The 20,275-nt window shown below is 34.7% G+C and overlaps 1 protein-coding gene across 1 annotated transcript; it reads left to right on the forward strand.

Moving 5' to 3' along the window:
* The first annotated feature begins 12,099 nt into the window (after window positions 1–12,099).
* Window positions 12,100–17,589, forward strand: LOC137742679 (cytokinin riboside 5'-monophosphate phosphoribohydrolase LOG1-like). The gene is made up of 7 exons (XM_068482606.1): window positions 12,100–12,267; window positions 12,834–12,931; window positions 13,023–13,053; window positions 14,091–14,190; window positions 16,363–16,433; window positions 17,053–17,196; window positions 17,304–17,589. The coding sequence occupies exons 1-7, from the start codon at window positions 12,154–12,156 to the stop codon at window positions 17,382–17,384; spliced, it is 639 nt and encodes a 212-aa protein (XP_068338707.1). The 5' UTR covers window positions 12,100–12,153; the 3' UTR covers window positions 17,385–17,589.
* The last annotated feature ends 2,686 nt before the right edge of the window (window positions 17,590–20,275 follow it).

Below are 20,275 nucleotides of genomic sequence, written 5' to 3' on the forward strand. Positions count from 1 at the left end.
GCCACAAGCGGGAGTACTAACATTGGGGTGCAGGGTAATGAGCTCAAAATGCATCAACGTATAACCATACACATTACAACTAATACCATCATGATGTACCCACCTGAAGCTTACTTGGGCCTCCGCAGCCTCATCCAATACTATGCATAACTATACTAATGCAATACTAACACGTAATGCACACATGACATGGCATTTAAAACATACGTTCATTTAAAATAGTTTTTGGGAATCATAAACATATATACATATATAGAAAACAAAAGCCCACTCATTGGTAAGTAGCAGGATCGTAGCCTCAAGTCTCTTCTGACCATGCTCGTCCTCAAGGTACGTCTCACCTATATGCGAAATAACTAATTTAACGTTAATTCGATATCACCTAAACAAAACTTAGGCTTAATTCCTCATACGTTACTCAAATGGGGTGTTAGAATATACCAAGGTTTTAAAAAACACTAGGCACTAGTCAGGTGGCCGGCTAGCGCCTAGCGCCTAGGCAGCTCGGCGGGGTCTAGGCAAGTGCCTAGGCGGCCTAGGAGGATTTAGGTAAATTTCTTGTATATCTCGTAAATAAGTGCATATTGACACTTACAAACAATTATACTTGTATAAAATCCATGGATAAAATGAAAAAAAAGTATCCAACAAGTCCAAATTTTAAAAACACATTAAGCATATATGCCATATAACTTAATAAATTTTGAATGATTATATCCAATTTTTTAAAAATAAACGTAAAAATCCCACGTAGTGGGTTGGGTGATTCATAATAAAGAAAAAAATTATGATGTGAATATGGGTAGTTCATGGTAATTTATAAAATATTTTTTAGAGATCGTATTAATTTATGTTTAATTTAAAGAGAAATAAAGGTGTGAAATATGTGGATGTAGGGACTAAAACCCCATCATTTTTTAAGAGAAAAATCAATATGTTAGGGACTGACAACTTATGGTTTTTTTACAAAAAACAAGCAACTTGACGCTTGCTGTCAAAACTTGATTGGAGGGAAACTAAGAAAAAAATTAAATAAGAAACGTATGCAGAGTGTACGTGGTGCGAAAGGAAGAGAGAGAAAGTTATTTCTCATCTTCATCATCCTTTCGTCTTTGCCAAACCGTGAACCAGAAACCCAAAAAAGCAAGAATGCAGTTGATATGCATTCTTGAAAATAGAACAAAACTAAAATTTCTGGACCGCCTAGGGCACTCAGTCGCCCGCCTAGGCCTCCCAAGAGCCACCCAGTTCGTCTCAGCGGCCGCCTAATTCATGCCCCGATTTTGCTCCCGATTTTAAGTTAATCCCCACGGTTGGCCACCGCCCAACACCAAGACGACCGCCTAGGCTGATTTTTAGAACACTGGAATATACCAACGTGATCTACTCAACAACATAACCACCCCCATATTTTTAGAAAAAAATTTGGACGTCACACACGCCCTCACGCGCGGGACAAGCAAGGCCACACTCGCCGACTATGCTCAGGCACGTGCCTAGCACACTGACAGAATCCCTAACGGCGTTAGGGAATATTCCGTTTAAAAACTAATGGAGTTACCTGACACCGTTAGTATATTCTGTCAAAGTTGACGGAATATTCTCCTCCTTCTCCGGTGGGCTTCGCCAGAGTCGCCTCCGGCCGTTGTCTATTACGCCGGATTCTGGAAAAATTTCAAACTTCAATATCTTCTTCATTTTTCAACTAAAATCCATGAATTTTATATGGATTTGAAGCTCTTGAAGAATAGAACACAACCACACCTATTTGAGTTCCTAAAAACTATGGAAAATGGTCCGAATAAAGCTTGGAAAACCCTGGCCAAACTGACACTTCTTGAATCCTCTTATCCCGACGTCAACTCCACCCTAAAACTACTCTAGGGTCTCTATGGAGTTGATTAAGAACTTCCTTAAGCTTTAAAACTTCGTGGAATGTCCATAATCAGGATGAAGCAACAAAGCACCTCGTCGGAGCTCGTGAGTTCTTGGGTTTCCGACTTCTATTCCTCGACCTAATGGTATGGATGAACTCGTAACCTTGAGATGGGTATGATGGTAGTATCAGTAGGGTTAATCCGTGGAAATTTTGGTAAGTTTGAGAGTGATGGTCGTACGGTGTACGGATGAGGGAAATTTCGAGAAGATGAGGGAGAGGGTGAAAGGTTGCACGTGTGTATGTGTGCACGTGTGATCACGGGTTGGCCAAAATAAAAGGGTCACAAGCCCTGATTGGGCTATGGGATTTAGGGTCTAATTAATTGGTCCAAAGGAAATAAAATAAACCCAAAAATTCTAATTGGGTTCAAGGTTGTAAGAAAGAAGATAACTGGTGGATATGAGATAGGCAACCCAAAAATTAAATCCTACCCAATCTCGCTCTTAAATTATCGTAATACTTTCATTAGGAATCCAATTCAACCCTAACTTGCATCGACGCGCTCGTGACGTCGAGTACGATTTAATTATGTCAATGAGGAAGATAATTTAAAGCTGCATATGTACATCCACGTCACAAAACCACAAGGGCATTATTGTCACTTTACATACTCAGGGATAAAAATATATAATAATTTGGAATGGGTCGTCACATATCAAATGTTCTAAATACAAAGTTAAGCACACATTAAAAATATGGACCAGACAAATAACAAAATAAAAAACCTAATACAGAATTTAAGCTCAAAACAGAAAAACAACCCTAACTATAATTTGGTAAATACCCTTGTGGAGGGTTTGACACAACAAATGCAACATGTTAGTCTAGGAGAAGGAATTTCTCCTCTCCTAATCTTTCTTCCCTTTCCTCCTTTTCTATTTAAACGGTTATGATTAAACCATGTCAACGTCTTGTTTTGAAATTTTTATATAGAATAAAATACAAAAAAAAAAAAAAAAAAAAAAAAAAAAGGTTTGCGAGGCAAAGAGTGTACTCGGTTAGTTTGTATACTCCAGGTCCAGGGACACTCTTCAAGCACAAATGACTTTGAGTAGGTGAAGAATTTTCTTAATTTTCATATTTTATTGCCTTTTATATTTTCATGCAAAAACTTAACTTACGAAGTTATATGTCCTAGAATTACTTAAGCCGCAAGAAAACATAAACTTTCTTTTGAAACATATAATATAAATAAATAAAATTATAAATGTAACTAAACAATTTTTTTAGATTTTCATAAAATTTCTTGCAATTTATACTTTAACTTTCATTTCACAACCTACATGATTTTTCTCTGGTATGTGTATCATTCACAATAGAGCAACATATATATATATATATATATGTATATGTATATATACATATATGTGTATACATACATACATACATACATACATACATTATATGTATATGTATATATACATATATGTGTATACATACATACATACATACATACATATATATATATATAATATAAGAGAAGGCACATGAAGACTATATATAGGCATTGTATCATTCACTAATTCGAACCTCAAGAAAATGTAATTACTTTTAACTGCTTTTCCTCTAATCCAAAACCTTTCCTCATGCAACCATGTCCGTATTCATTAGTTTCAAATATATTTATACACGTGCAGGAGCGCTCAAGCAATAAAAAGTTAGTATTCTAAGGTAAAACTAATCATTTGTTGTGGAGTTCATTCCGTAATGTATTTTTATCTAACGATTTGAACTGTTTTTCTTTTAAAACATCATGGATAGACCATCCTTACAAAAAGATATACAGATCCAAAGCCATTAAGAAATTTTTTTAGTGAAGAAAATGGACAAATATGGTTCTACAAATATACCCTAAACACTTAATCCAATGGTCATATGATTTCAGATTGGGATGATTTTTTAGTAAACATGATTTATGAGGGAGAGCCTAAAAGATAGACAGTTCAGATTGTTGAAATACATTACGAAGTGGGTGCCACAAAAACATGTGTAAAAAAAAGTGATGACATAGATCTGTCCCCTTCTTATTATATGAACCGATCAATTTTTAGTTTACCATTGAAAGAACATATGCAAATTTTCACTGAAATCGGAATCCATTTAGTTATCTAATTGTGGCTTGACAAATAGACGAATACGGAGTTGTGGATAAATAATCAAATGTCCACAATAATACTTAAAGAGCTAAATGATTTCCGATTCGAATAAACTTTTGCAAGGATGATCTAGTAATGGCATTCTAAAATTTGAATGGTTTGGATCATGGTGAGATTACATTGTGGAACAGGCTCAAACAAGTAAATAGCGACATATTAAAATACTAACTGGTGAGTACTTGAGCACTCATGTATATATAGACACATATATTATATATACAACATATATAAAGATAGATATATAGATTTCCCTTCTGTAACTTTGTTCAACAATCCAAACGACCTATATTCTAGTACATATTTCATAGGTCATCCTTGAAATAATTAGACAAATCCAAAATCATTATGATATCCAATTGTAGTGAAGAAAATAGACGAATACAACTTTTTAAAGAAATGCTAATATGACAACCTTCTAATTCAGTGGTCAAGTGATATCCGATTTTGATGTGGTGGGGCCTAACTTGCATCGAACTTCAATGATCCAAACCGTCTATTTTTCAAGTTGCACCTCTTTGATCATCCTTGCAAAATATTAGTCAAATTGGAAATATTTAAGACATCTAATTGAGTTCAAAAAAATTGATGAACACTTAGTTCTACAAGAAACAATGAAATTTCATTGTGATAAGGATGATCTATGAATCTAGACTTACAAAATAGATGATTCGGACCGTTAAAATTTGATGTAGTGGATTTACCTCTTTGCTTAAAGGGCTTGTGTGTGTCTATATATATATATATATATATATTCAGCGATAAATTATTAAAGACCAGATAGTTAATGCCTTAATGGGATATAAGTTTCTAAACTTACAAATAAGAACACATATTCATTGTCTTAGTGACACGTGGGTCATAACAAAATTGGCTAATGTGGTGGCCAAGTGATGAATTGATGTTGTGTTTAAAATTCCATGGGATGTCGGCATGTTGCTACTTTAATCATATGATCAAACAATAAAGTTGAGGCATGTCATCACACTAGCTAGTGACACATCCACTAAATTCTCTTATGCTCGTCAAAGAAAAAAATGATATTGTTAATGGTTTTTTTGTATTAATTACTAAAGCAAACTTGCTAATCAAATTTGTAAATATAATATGCCAACTTGAGGTCGGATCGGATACGTAGATGTTCGTGTATATAATATGACAAAAAGTGACACAGATATTAGTTTAACATGAAGGATGCAGCTCCAACAATCCAGGCAATGAACAAACCAAAAGTCCATACAAGTTACCGAGCAATATTATGGGTAGTAAAAAAGTATTTGAAACTTTGGAGTGGAGAGGAGGCAGCAAAGCATTTTTAGTAGGCCAGAGATGGGGATAAGACGGCATGTTTGGTCAGATGAAAGTGAGAATGTGGGGAGATGGAGGGATCTTGTTCCTTTTTGCAAGTGAAATATAAATGTTTCCTACGCATACAACAACTTTGTCCAGGTAGGAGGGTGGTTGAGGCTACATCTAAGATGGGGTCATGGCTCTCTCATGTGAACCTGCACACAAATCATGTACTTGTTTTTTTTGGTCGAATCATATACTTGTATATATAACAAATACAATTCAACAATAAATTGACAAGTCCTTTTACCCATAGCAAACTGATGTTGTGATTGGTATAGGAATTTTCAAGTATTAAGAAATTAGGCTAAGTTAGTTACAAATATACTACATAACTTTAGATGGAGCGAAAAAAAAATGTACTACATGAGCATTACAAACCGACTAAACAAAGAATTTTCAAATAACGCCATTTTCAAATAGTTATTTACAAATATCTAAATCCATTGGATCGTGTTATTTCAATCCCTCCATTTGATGTTTTATAGTGCATCATATACTAATAATGTAGCCTAAATACTTTGATATAAAACTGCTTAAGGGTTAAAAAGCCTGTAGGTTATACCTAACCCCTCTAGCTAAACAAAACCTAAAAGATATAAAACTGCAAATTAAGCTATAAAACACCAAAAGAAAAGCACATAAGAAACGTGAGACAAAGTTGTAAGCAAGAAGACCTAAAAAAATCTGAATGTACTCTTTATCACATTAATTGTTTTGTTGATAGTTTGTTCATATCTACTATTTAATGTGATTCTCTTTTCTATATAATTCTCATGAATGTGATTTGGAATATACTTCCTAAATCATATTTATGGGATATGGCCAGAGACTTTTGAATCATGTCATAGTGTATTCTCCTTCAATGGTTGAAGGTTCGAGATCCATTGTTGTATACTCACATGCATTTGTAAATGAATCAATGATGCCAACAATGCACAGAGCAAACCCCAGAGTTATGAGGTATCACCAAATGATCAAAGGCGTATCCACAAGACAATTGTCATGTCTCAGGTGAAATGCCTACTTTGACTAGTGAATTCTTATATGACATGAGTACGAGAACTCATGTTTGATCGTGTTCAATAAACTCACTCTTTATTCAGCACCTACATACTTGTCTTGGTGTCTTTCTGATAGGATTAAAAGCACACCACAAAGTAGCACACAAATGTCCTATTAATTTTCCTTATTAACAATAATATTTGTCAATTGTAGCATATGAAAATAAGGGTCTTTCCCGCAGAAGAATGTTTTATCTAACTACTTAAAATGTCACAAAAACTGGGCTGCTGTCCCTACTGACCAGCCACCGAAAAATAATTATTAGACTGACTTACACTTATCTAAAGTCTACGAAATTTTATACGCAGATACTAGACACACACAGCTACACTCACACAAATTTTTGGGATTTTTGGAGTTGATTTGATATTTAAATTAAATCGAACAAAAACAAGACAGAGACAGATTTTTAAGTAGTTCACAAATTAAGAAAAACGAGTTAGGGGAATTGCTATCCACCACCAAATAATCATGCAAACATGTTATGTTTCATTCAAATTCCTTTCATTTTTGGATGAAGATGCTCAAGTTGGCTTAATGTTAGAACTCAACCTATTACTCTTTATTATGTAGTATGTTAAGAGAATGGCGTTTTCAACTTAACTTAGTCCCTAACATGCAATCTCGAATGGTGTGTTCATAGATTTAACAAGTAGAAATCATTAAGAACGAAAAGAATTTGAGTCATCACAAGGCATCGTAAGTACTAGCGTTGTCTTACTAATCCTAGAAATTGGTTCACATGTTAATCACAATTAACAAGTACCACTCTAGAACATATGTAGGTCCTCATTCGACAAGGGCAGGCACACACATATTCATAGCATTAGAATCCTAGATATGCTTACTAAGTATGCATCCGTAGAAAACACAAAAAGAATTCATCAATGAGACAAGTAGTGAACCAATTTTCATCCATTCGTAAAAGTAATTCAAACGAAATGTCATAACAAACTTGCAATCATATTAGGGGCTTCAAAACAGCCCCTAACTACTAAAAATTAGTTACACATAATTCTCAAATTAAACCAAAAGAAACACATGAGTTTGAGAAGATAAAACCGAGAGAAGAGAATGCCAAGATTTCCTCCTTCCTTTCCTTCCTTCCCCAACGCAGCAGCCTTGCCTTTTTCCCTTGATTTGCTTCTTTTTTTTCTATCTTTTTTTCGCACTTTTTCTCCCTTTTTGTTGCTGCAACCTGTAGGTCTTTTTTTCTTTTCTGCTGCCACAGTTTTTTCTCCATAACTCACCCCACTAACAGCCATTTAGTGATGACAATAAGTGGGAGGAAATGCTAAAACAATTGTAACTCTTTGGGCAGCCTTTATGCCCATTACTCTCACTTAATTTTTCATTTCCTCTGATATTTGAATAGGTGTTAGCTGGCTTGTTCTTGGCTGCATCAGTTTTGGCTGTTAGTTTTATGGGATTTATTGCTTTCAATGTTTTCTTGTCAGTTACAAACTGTTCAGCCTCCTGGGAACCTTTCAGTGTTAGAACGACCATAACTTTTTCTAGAAAAATGATATTAACAATCCGCGAAATGCTCCAGAAAATAGACATCCGTAGCTTTCCAAGCATATAAGGCTCATTCTCTAATTCATTCTGAGTTGTCCGCAACTTGCTTCCAAAGTCAGCTGACCTGCACAGGCAGTTTTGACGAATTTATTACTTAAAATTCCACTTGTGTTATTTTTCTTTTCTTTACTTGACAAATCCTACAAAACACAAAAACAAAGTAATAACTCAAAAATATAAGGAACTAACTAAGAAAAGACAAGTGAATTTGATATAAAATATATATAAATATGAGCTTATCACTTTCACACCAATGACTCGAACCAATCACTATATGAAGAGAGAAGGCATCATATGTACTGATCTTGCCATATTGTCAATGTCTAGTTGGCAAAACTATGATCAAGAACGTTTAGAATACGTGTATAAAAGAGAAAGATATTATGAATTTCACTTCTTCAGATTACATTCTCACTATTACATATCCTTTAGACTTATTACTTAAGCTCACAACATTTAAATAAACGGTTTTACAATAATCTTTACCTTTAGATTAAACTAAATTAGTTTAATATGTGAAATGTTTTTAAAGCATCATTTTTTTTATAATTGGCTTTTAGGGGACATTTTCAACAAGCATATTCCTCCCTCCATGTAGAAGCAGCCCAACTGATAGCCGAAGCAACCATCTTGTTGTGACGTGAGATACAGTAACTTGCGCATAGCTTTCATTCCTGGCTGATGTGACACCATATGGGGCAGCGACAATCCTCTTCTCCCTCGTTTCCATACTAGCATTGGCAACTGCCTCCTCAGACTTTTTCCAAGGTGTGGAAGATTTTGCACACAAAGATACTGAACTCTCTGCTATCAACCAAGTCATCCTCACAAACAAAAACCACACCTACGATAGGGCAACCCGTTGTCCCATTACATGCGAGGAGTAAAAGAGAGGAATAATGAAAATTTTAATACGTGGATTTTTTTTCTCTGTGAATTTTCTACGCAAATTTTGAATTTTTAAAGTTAGGAATTTGTGAGAATTCAAGAAGGGTTATCTCCTATTTATATTGAATCCTTTTGGGGAAAGAAAAGGAAACCTTTTTCTTTTAAGACTTGAAAACCTACCTTGTCTTGGAAGAAAAATCTTATTCAAATAGGAAGTACATCCCCTTTTTTTTCCTACTTAAACACAAGCAGATGTGGGGGAATTTGTGGAGACATAAATTAACCACATCAAATAAAAGGAGGGCATGTAGACCATATGCTCAATCTCAATATGGCAACTTACCCTTAACATCGTGAATAGACCACAAATTTACCTAAAAGGATAGGACATAGTCTGACCTAAGATGATGAGCTTTTATGCTATTAACGGACCATGGGAACTTCGAGCCACACATAGTGCATGTCATGGGCTATCTGGGCCGCCCATGGCATATATATTATGGGCCTTTCAAGTTGTCCATTACATGTTCTACTATGAGGTCATACTCGGTCTAATGATGGCAAGTCACTTACTCTCCAAAGTCTCTCAGAGGGTGTTTGGTGCACATGTGCTATTAGCAACAAGGACTTTAATAATACTAGCTGGCATGACTACATAAACTGGCTTGCACCATTAAGAACTGCCTAGTCTGGTCTGCAGCCTCCCCTGCTAGCTACCTGTTACAGTTTTTTTTCCGTATCAAAAGCCAAGTTAATCGGAGGAAACAGTAATCCCACTTATTACTTAGAACACACTCAAGTTATATTTTTCTCTCCACTACTTTTCTGACTTAGGCATCAGAGGTCCTTTGCCAGACACCCTCCCCCTTTCTAGGGTGTTCTTCAATAAGGTTAACGGTGTTTGTTCTCTTGTAGGTGGGGAATTCGGACAAATCAGCCATGTACAAAATTTGCATCCACAACACTAAGTCACTATTAAACCAAATGATATTCTACCAAAGCATGTACAATATGTCTTAATAAGGATTTCAAATAATTACGATTTAGGTTTAAGGTTTGTAAAAACAATGTAGGGCGCAACCTCAAAATCTTCAAGAAGTGCTTGAAATGGACAAAATTTGAGAAACATGGTGGTTCGAAAAGGATAAAGAGGCATAAGAATATGATAATTGGCAGTCTAAGGAAAATACACCATTGTTTAGAATAGGCTACATCTCCGGATCAATATTGGAACTTCTCTTTATCAGTTTGTGGTTGCTTTGGAATGCCAGAAATTCTTTTTACTTTGAAAGTATGACGAATGGATGCCGTGGAATTGGAGCGATTGTTCATGGGTCTAATGGTGATCTAGTAGGTGCGTTGTCTATGCCTGCTCCTTCTTTGATTTCAATCCTTGCTTTAGAGCTTCATGCCATCAAGAAAGGATTGGAATTGGCACTGGATTTTGGTTGTGTCCATTTATAGTGGAATCAGATTCGTTGAGGTTTGTTCAATTAATTAACAAGATGAAGAGTACTTGGCCGCTGATGGTGTTTATGTCGATAGCATTCGAGCTCTTTTGCATGTAAACCAAGTGGTCATGAACCATGTTTCAATGGATGCTAATGGGATTGCACATCGTCTAGCCTGATTCAACCTACAGTGTCGTGAGTTATCAATGTGGGTGGATACTGGTCCGTTGTGACTTTTGGACCTTATCCATGCCGATATTGTGGTGGAGGTCTAAGTTTATTGTGCATGTGAGGCCTCTTTTCCTTCGTCGAGCTTTTTCCCACTGGGTTTTGTTCGTCAAGGCTTTTTAGAGGCCATTGATTTGTTTTTCATATGCATGTCTTTGTATGACTTGGTTATTATGAATGAAATTCTCTTTTACCCTAAAAAAAGAGAGAGAGAGAGAGAGAGAGAGAGAGAGAGAGAAAACGCTACAAATCACGCAATTATTTGTGCCTTAGTTGTTTTGGAGTTAATATATAGTTATTTTTGTGCTTTTATATTTATGTTCATAAGCTTTTTACCAAGTCTAAGAGCATCTCTAACAAAGTAAATAAGCTCTTAATTAGAAATTAGGTAGGATTTTAAACAAAATCAACTCCAATTATGCACCCTATTCAGCTTTTAAGATAGAAATTTATCTGGAAGCTCCTAAATAAGGGAGGGAGAAATATAGAGAGGGAGAAATGAGCTTCTAAAGACCCTTTATAATTAATGCTAATTTTTAATTATTGTTGTAAATAATTATTTAATCTTGATTGACTAAATTTTGACTCATAATCATTATCTCTCTAAAATATGTCAAAATATGTATCCTCCGACCATAACTCATACATTACAAAATAGTTTTAATGATTCAACTTACCGTAAAATGTTGAATTTTGACAATTGAAAGGACGCATTAGCCTATCCAAGAAGTTCGAAGGCCAAATTGGATGAAACAAAAATGTTCAAACTCCAATTTGACACTAGGGGGAATGGTCAAAGCGCATATTGGTTTATTACAAATTAGCGCTAAATATATTTTATACCTTTTAGATTTAAGGTGAATTAGAAAGTTTTAATTTTTTTCACATTGCACGCTAAAATTTTGAGATTGTATTAATTATACGTTTAGCCTACTTGAAAGTTTAATCCTCTATTATTTGACAAATTTTTAATAATAATATAATACAAATGTGACTTAAATATCAGATTATATTCTAGTGTCATACTCACCATATCATTAATTTAATAAAGAATCACATAGGCAAATCAGACTAAAAAAGAAAAAAAATTGATGTCATTTTAATACCTTATAATGCAATGTAACTAAAACGCTGTAATCCACGCTCACATGATACTAATTGGCAGCATTGTCTAATTATCTTTCACCCGACATATATAATAATACAATTGACAACAAAAGATAAAGTCTCTTTCTGATTGGTTGGTAAGATAGATATGCATACAACTCGGGTGATGAAATAAGCCCCGTACTCTCTCTGGTCCGCAAAGGGATGGATGGACCATTGAGTATGGAACTGCGCGTGCTAATGTACGCCTATATGTTGTACCGTTATATATATGTGCAAACACAACCCCATGAAACGAAATCAAACAACATCACTTCCAAATTCTCAACCTGTTAGAGAGAGAGAGAGAGAGAGAGAGAGAGAGAGGAAAAAGAAGAGACAGATTAAGAGAAACATGGAGAAGGAAATGAAGCTATCAAAATTCAAGAGGATTTGTGTGTTCTGTGGAAGTAGTCCAGGAAACAAAAGCAGTTATAAAGAAGCAGCTATTGAGCTGGGAGAAGAACTGGTAATACTAAAACTAATACTCGTTTTTCAATTTGGGTTTGATTTTTTGGGTTTTCTAGCTGAACTTCAATTAGGTTGATCTTCATTCTTCTACACACACACACACACACACACACACACACACGCATATACATATGTATATACGTATATAACGGGTTTATGTTTTCAATTGATGCTCTTAAATTGACATAAGCTTATTAGTTTTGACCATTTGCAACTTCAAGCCTCTGCTTCATGTATCTTACTGTCAATCTATATATGTGTATATACATAAAGAAGGCTGGGAATTAACAATGAAATCATTTTATCTATCCTTCCCACTTTCATGGAACAACCAAATGTAGTTTATTTGACTACTACCTCTCTCTCTCTCACATATGGAAATAGGGTAATTCTACTATGATGAGAATTTTATTAATTTGTATTTCCTAATAGCCATCATGCATTTTTATTTTTACTTTTTTTCCTAAAAAAGGTAGAGGACGACTTTTTTAGGGTACAAGTAACAATTCTCCAAAATTATTTCCGGTTACTAAGTATCGTTGTGTGGTTCATATTTTGCAAAAGGTTTCAAAGAATATTGATTTGGTATATGGAGGAGGGAGTGTTGGACTGATGGGGCTGATTTCCCAAGCTGTTTATGATGGTGGTAGACATGTCATTGGGTGAGGATCTTAATTCTTCCTCCTTGCCCTTAATTCTGCTTTTGGTTTTCAACTCAAACTAATCATTTTTGTCATGTTATTGTCTCTGTAGAGTTATTCCCAAGACACTCATGCCTAGAGAGGTATGTTCTCTATTATTATTTTTTCCCATGGCATTTTACTCTAACACAATATGATGAAAATGACCATACAATACACAACTTGTGTGAAATATACACACACACAGAGACAGAGACAGAGACAGAGAGAGAATTATCTACTTTTCTCTTTATTTTTAAGATTATTTTCGAATATTATTTCATGATGAATTTCTACCTCACCTTTTTTATCTTAATATTCTGGGTTTTTCACATGCCACTTTTGGAGTTGAAGATCGACAGCTAGACTCTCTCTAGCTTAGAAATATGATTGGTGCTCCAATTTTTCAGCTTTCACATGTGGAATTGGTTTTGAATTCATCCCTAAATCCACCTGCCCAATCTTGGGTCTTCCACATTTTTGTCCTTCTCTACTAGCTTTTATATCCCACTAGTAGTTACTCAGATTCTTCATGGAACAAAAATATCAGCCTTTTATACTTGTAATTTTTTGTATTTTCTTTCCCTTTATTTTAAGAAAATCTTAAGTATAAATGAGTGGATATTTATTTTTCAAATTTTCTTCCTCTCTTCCATGTGATTATAATATGTTGATGTGAGAAGATAGACACAAGAGAATGTGGCATTCAAGATTTCACTAATTCATTTTGCCTTGTGTGGAATTGCTGACTCAAATGATATTAGATTGAGACCACCACTGTGCACGACTCATGATTGCTTTTCTTTGGAGGAACTGGACCCCTCTGGATCCAAGGGATTTGAACCCACTAATCAAAGAATCCGGATTATTGAAATTTGATTTAATGACTACAAACAATGGAGTCCTCTAAAGTTATAATAATTGTAACTGTTTGATCAATTTCAATAGTCCAAATTCATTGATTGGGGGCTCAGATCCTTTTGAATCCGAAGGGGATTCAGTTCCCTCTTTGGCCAACACTATGACAAATCTCTCTCTCTCTCTCTCTCTTCCTTTGTGCTTCTTTTTCTACCCAATTTCTTCCGTTTTTATTTTTTTATTTTTATGGGGACCAATTTGTGTGTATTGACCGAGTTGTCAGATAACTGGAGACACTGTGGGGGAAGTGAAAGCAGTAGCGGACATGCACCAAAGGAAGGCAGAGATGGCAAAGCACTCTGATGCCTTTATTGCCTTACCTGGTTGGTATATAACCTGGCATGTGCACACACACACACACTGTGTATACACTTCATACCAAACCACCTTTAATAACATACTTATATTTTCATAGTTTACTCAAAGTTCCCTTGAAATACATGAGTAAAAGTTTAAATTGACCATAAAATAACAAGATAAAATGAAAGAAAATTCAGCAAGAATATGATATATTTTCAGAAGACATATGTTGAAATGGGCCATATTGTTCATAATTAAAGGTAACAACATCAAGCTGAAAAGAACACTTGGAAAATAAGTTAGTCCTACTGAAATTTTGCTAAAGAATATTTTCCAAGAGAATATATATTGTGAGACTAACCCTGTTTAGGATTAACCTCAATGAGATAATTTCTGTAGGTCTGGATCTCTCATCTCGACTACAATTTGTGTTATCGGATAATGAGAAATACAATACACAACTGTATACACTCATTTAATAAAGTGTAATCTCGAAGCCCTCATACCCTCATGATCCACTTGCCGTTTATTAGATTTTAATTCCCAATTAGAAACTGTTAACCGTTTCATGCTATCTTCTTCCATCTCTCTCTGTACAAAAAAACATAAAGATGAAGGTGCCAGTTGTGGCCTTTAGCAATAAACCATATGTACTTAGAAATCTGCAAAGGTACTGTTAATGTTAATACATTTCCTGGAGCATTTAGTCTAATATGCTAATGTATAGGGTATTGAGTTTAAATCCATGCATTCGAAGTTTGAAACTCCTACTTTCACTAAATTATTCTAATAGTTTAAAATCCGACCCCTCCTCTTAATAACAATAAGTTAACAAAAAACTGTAATCCTGAAGGGAGAAGGGGGTTTATATTTGGCTTTGGCCGACATTGCAGGAGGAAACTGCCGGTGGTTTAAATTTTAAATAGTAAAAAAACACACAAAACACTTCATCAAAATAATTAATATATACAGAATTAATTAATTTATATACCTGTATATAAAATAAGAAGGTAAAAATGTGAAGCTTTCAAAATCTAAAGGAATACCCCTCTCTATTTAGGGTTTTCAAAATAAAACAATTTAATTCATAAGGATAAGATAGTTCAAGCCATTTTCAATGAAATTTAGTATTTGATTTTTTTTAAAGAAAAACCCCCGTAGTGGGTGGTTTCATTTTTATTTTTATTTATTTTTGAATAATTACTTCTTTTTTTTTTTAATAAAAACTATAAAATTATTATTTTTAGCTTAAGATCTACAAACATAATTTAGCATAAAATGCCAATTGCTATAGGCGACTATAAGGCTAGTCACTACTTAAATCTGACCACTTTTTTAAATACCTAAAAGGAAAAACTTGGAACATTTCTTTAAAATGTCTTTGTGAGTCTTCCCGACCTCCGAAAAAGATAGATAATAGTAGCTTGCCACTAGTTGTCCTTTTTTTTTTTTTTTATAAAAAAACAAGAAGGTTGACAACCTGTAATGCGACTACAGGGTTGTCAAGGCCTGCTTAGACATAGAAAAAAGAAAACAAAAACAAAAAGAATACGAACTCTTTCACCAAATCAACCAAATACCAGATGAAAATGGTCCTAAGTAAGATGTGGCCTGCGCGTGAAATAAGACATAAAAGTTTCACGCTGACTCTTAACCCTTTAACCGACCTGTCCTCCATTTGTTCATCTTTCAATTTTTTGGGATATTTATTTAATTTAGGAGCTGGAACACTTTTTTTCAATCCTATCCTAACTCCCATCCATTTAAAACCCAAGCTCACTACTAAAGTTTGCTAAAAGGGAGCGGGGTTTGCACTTTTGGACACCGTTTCTACGATGATTTGGGTAGAAGGTGGTGTAGCTATTGTTATAGCATAATTTCGACACTCCGATTTTAACCATCTGCATTCTAAACTGAAAGCGCATAGCAAACTAAAGGCGTGTAGCATGCTCTAATAGCTTAAAAGAAGTGGGTCCAGATCACTAAGATATTTTGTCCACAAAAACAAAATCACCAACCTTTTCAGATTAACAAATTAGGCCTACATTTTGGGCCTCAAGTTGAGTCTAATTGGGTTCACTCGAAGCTCCTTTACTTAAAGTGAAAAAGGAAGAAGAGGATTGGCCTCTATTACTAGTAATTGATCATTATTATTATTTTTATTTATTTATTCCCCTTTCTTTTAATGTATGAAGGTGGCTATGGAACTCTTGAAGAGCTTCTTGAAGTGATAACATGGGCTCAACTGGGCATTCATGATAAACCGGTAAAGCCTACGTTTGTGCTTTAATTAATTTATTTATAACCTAGGTACTTAAATTTACTCGATTAGTTCAAATCCACACCTTTAAAATGAAGAATTGGAGGTCTTATGATCTTGTTAACATCTTCAAGGAAATGTTCTCTTAATAAACTGTTTCAAACTGCGAATTTTTATCATCGATCATGTTGGATTTTTGCCTAAGTTTACATTCCGGATTTCACAATCTAAAAACAGAATTTGGCAAGAAAACTATTCATCACCATTTTCTTTAAATCGTAATCTTTACTGATTAATAAAACTCTCTTTGTCAACCAAAAGAGGATGAAATGATAAATTAGTCTTCTATCACACAAAAAAAAAAATAATGGGCAATAATGTAATTTCACAGGTCTAAATTTTACTGTTTTTTATTTAAACCTTACCTACATATGATGTTAAAATATCTCTAATATTAATATATATATAAATAAAAAAAAATAAGAAAAACACCCCCCACTCGCCCCACGTTCTCTCTCTCTCTCTCTCTCCCCCTCTTTCCTTCTCATTTTCAAAAAAAATATGTTCATACACACAAAATGTGTAGGCAAATGCTAGTGTGGATTAAAAATGTCATTTTTTTCAGGTTGGTTTGCTGAACGTGGATGGGTACTATAACTCCTTGTTGTCATTTATTGACAAGGCAGTAGAGGAAGGTTTCATTAGTCCAACAGCACGCCACATAATTGTTTCTGCTCCTACTGCCAAGGAGTTAGTGAAGAAAATGGAGGTAATTAATCAAAAGGTTTTTCCAACTTCTAGTACTTTTTTTTTTTTTTTACTGTATTTGTATGTACTAATTAAACTTGATCTGCATATTTTTTTATTTTTCATCAGGAATATTTTCCACGCCATGAAAGAGTTGCTTCAAAGCTAAGCTGGGAAATTGAGCAGTTAGGCTATCCCCCAATTTTGTAACATTTCAAGGTGAGCATATTATTAAGGACTTGGCAGAAAGCTGAAAGCGGATGGCTTAGCTCTTCAGTGTTGTGCTGAAAGGAATTAATTTTAGATTTTAGATGACTGAAACATTCCTGAACTGGGAATTCCATTTTTCTGTATTTCCCTTTCTGTTAGTGTAAAACTGAAAGAAATAAAACAAAAACTAATTTGACCTCAACAAGTTTTGTAGCCTTGATTAATTATGGTCTTCAGTTTGAGATCTGGTTTTTTATTAAAACTAGAAGAATTGATGCCCGAGCGTTGCGGCGGGTTAAAAAAAATTGTCTTGTAGTTCAAATCTTATCTTAAAGAAGAGCGGTAATTCTTTTTGTTATTTAGATAACGGCATCACATTAAAGCAATTGACATGTAATACAAATAATAGAACAAAATTAAATATTTTAAGAAAGTGACCACAACACAATGTGATTGCATAAGTCTGCGGTTTAATAAGCTTGTTCTTATTGACCATACTTTGTTTACATATATTTAGAATGATGCCATCTGCACATATATAATGGATGACAAAAGTCTCACACTTGGAACACCAACCAACGTACAAATAATGTGATTCACACACCTATCTTTATCTTATAAATTAATTTCCTCCTGTCCCTAGAGACTCGAGAGCGAAATGGAGGGTCTAAGCAGATAGAAAAATGATCTATGACTCTAAAGTCTTCTTCATATGGCCAATTATTAGGATTTGCAGGCAAGTATATCGTGTGAACAACCAATTTGTTTCGATTGTAAACCCATTCTTGTTTTCTCTATTTTGTGTCTGGTCAATGTGCCTAGTCCTGGAGCAGTGTCTGAAAATTTAAGTTTAGTTCCTCAAAGTTGTTCTTCTTTTTGATGTCTAACCAATCTCCTTAATTTTTTTACCAAAACTCCTAGGATATGTTATTCACTTCGATCAATTTCTTTCAACATTTTCTTTGCTCTGAATAACAGATAGAATACAACATCAACAACAATAGTACATAGAATTGCATGACGGAGGACATGAGAAAAATATGTAAAGCTTGAAAACCAAACTTTTTAAGAACATCCATTAAACTTAAAAGAGAATCAAAAGAAAAAACAGATAAAAGAGAGACACATGTTGAAATGCGTCCAACAATCGCATGACTATAATTAAAAACAAAAACAAATATCTAGTGTGCTCGTTAGGGTTTAGGACCAATACCCAAACTCACTTTAGATTCACAACCATATAATTTTTTGTGGCCTTGTTGAAAAATTTCCATCATCTTTAAAACTATTGAAGAACGCTCCCCTTTCCCTCCCTCTCCCTGTAACAGCTACCCTCACCAAGCATGAAAGTGTAAGCCCCCCACCCAAATCACCTAACCCTAATTCCTGCAAAAAAAAAAAAATTGGAACTCCAAAACTGCCCGGCCCAGCGTTGAAGGGGAAACAGGCCACACATAAAAAGCCCAAAAAAAATGTACAACCCACCCCAAGCAAAAACCTAGCCCCGAAACCAACAACAATTCCGTTAAAAAAAATTAAAAAAAAAAACAAAATAGCCAATTGAAATTGCTCTGCAGCTATGCTACAGTGCCACCCCTCCCCAACAAACCTAAGGCCCCACCCTTTTTCAAATCTTAAAAAGGATCGTAATTCCCTAAATAAACCCAAATCCCAAATCGAAGTTGCACTATCACCATCACCAAGCTATAGTGCCACCCACAAAAAGTCTATGGAAGTTCAGTTTTAAGACCACATGCAGAGGATTGAAAGGAAAAAAATACACATTGTATGAACATAAAAGCAAACATGTAAGGGTCTAGGGTTTAAACCCCAACACCAAAACAAACATAAATGAGTTCACAAAACTGAGCAGCACCTAAGTTTATCATTCTATGCTTTATTCGAAGACAGAAAACATGCTCTTCAACCTAACTGCACAACAAGCATTGGATTCTATAAAATATTTCTATATTATCCAAAAATAGCATGGACAGAGAAAACACAACATCACATAAAACGACATCAGGCCACATATAGTTTCATTTCTTCATAACCAAAAGAAATAACAAAACACACACAAAAACAAACACAATGCACACATAAACAATGCAAGGGTAACAAATGTAAGCCCATCAATCTGTGATTCAATTTGGATGAACATTAACCACAACAAATCATGATCTCAAAATAAAAAAACCTAAAGCTCATCGGTTCACTGGCATGATAAACAAAAATGGTGCACATAATATAAGAACACCAAAAATACAACTTCATACACCAAAAAAAAAGAAAGAACAAAAAAAAAAAAAAACAAAACAAAACTCCTGAAAAGAAAGGAACCTTGCAGCTGTTAAAATCAATATTAAAATGGCACCAAACGCTTTTACGACTACGAGGCTCAACGGCTCTCCGTAGTTAACGTTAACGTCCAGACCGAAGGTGGCGGCTTGGCCTCGTAATCTCCCAAGGTCAAACAGTGAAAGCTACCCTTGACATCGTATAACCAAACTATCCGCTCAAACAAACCACGTAAAATTCCACAGACAGAAAACGTTTATTCGCTCTCCTCCTCCTCCACTTAACGTAGCCAACCAGGCAACCATCTTTCCTCTTCCTCTCTCGTTCTCTGTGCCTGAAATTCCTTCAAAACCTGAGCTTCAATTCTTCCTCTCTTTTTTTTTCCGGAAAATTCGTAAGGTACGGTTTTCTCAGAAACTTTTGAATTTATATACTTTTTACGGATTTAATATATGAAATTTGTATGTCTATTTGTGATGTATCGTTCGAATTAGGTCACTTCGATTTGCATTTTAAGTGTAAATCGATATTATAAAGGACGAGGTGTGACATCCCACATCACCCAGGGGAGTGATCCTTAAATGTATATTCTC

This window comes from Pyrus communis, chromosome 8 (assembly GCF_963583255.1).
Source record: "Pyrus communis chromosome 8, drPyrComm1.1, whole genome shotgun sequence".
Classification (NCBI taxonomy): domain Eukaryota; kingdom Viridiplantae; phylum Streptophyta; class Magnoliopsida; order Rosales; family Rosaceae; genus Pyrus; species Pyrus communis.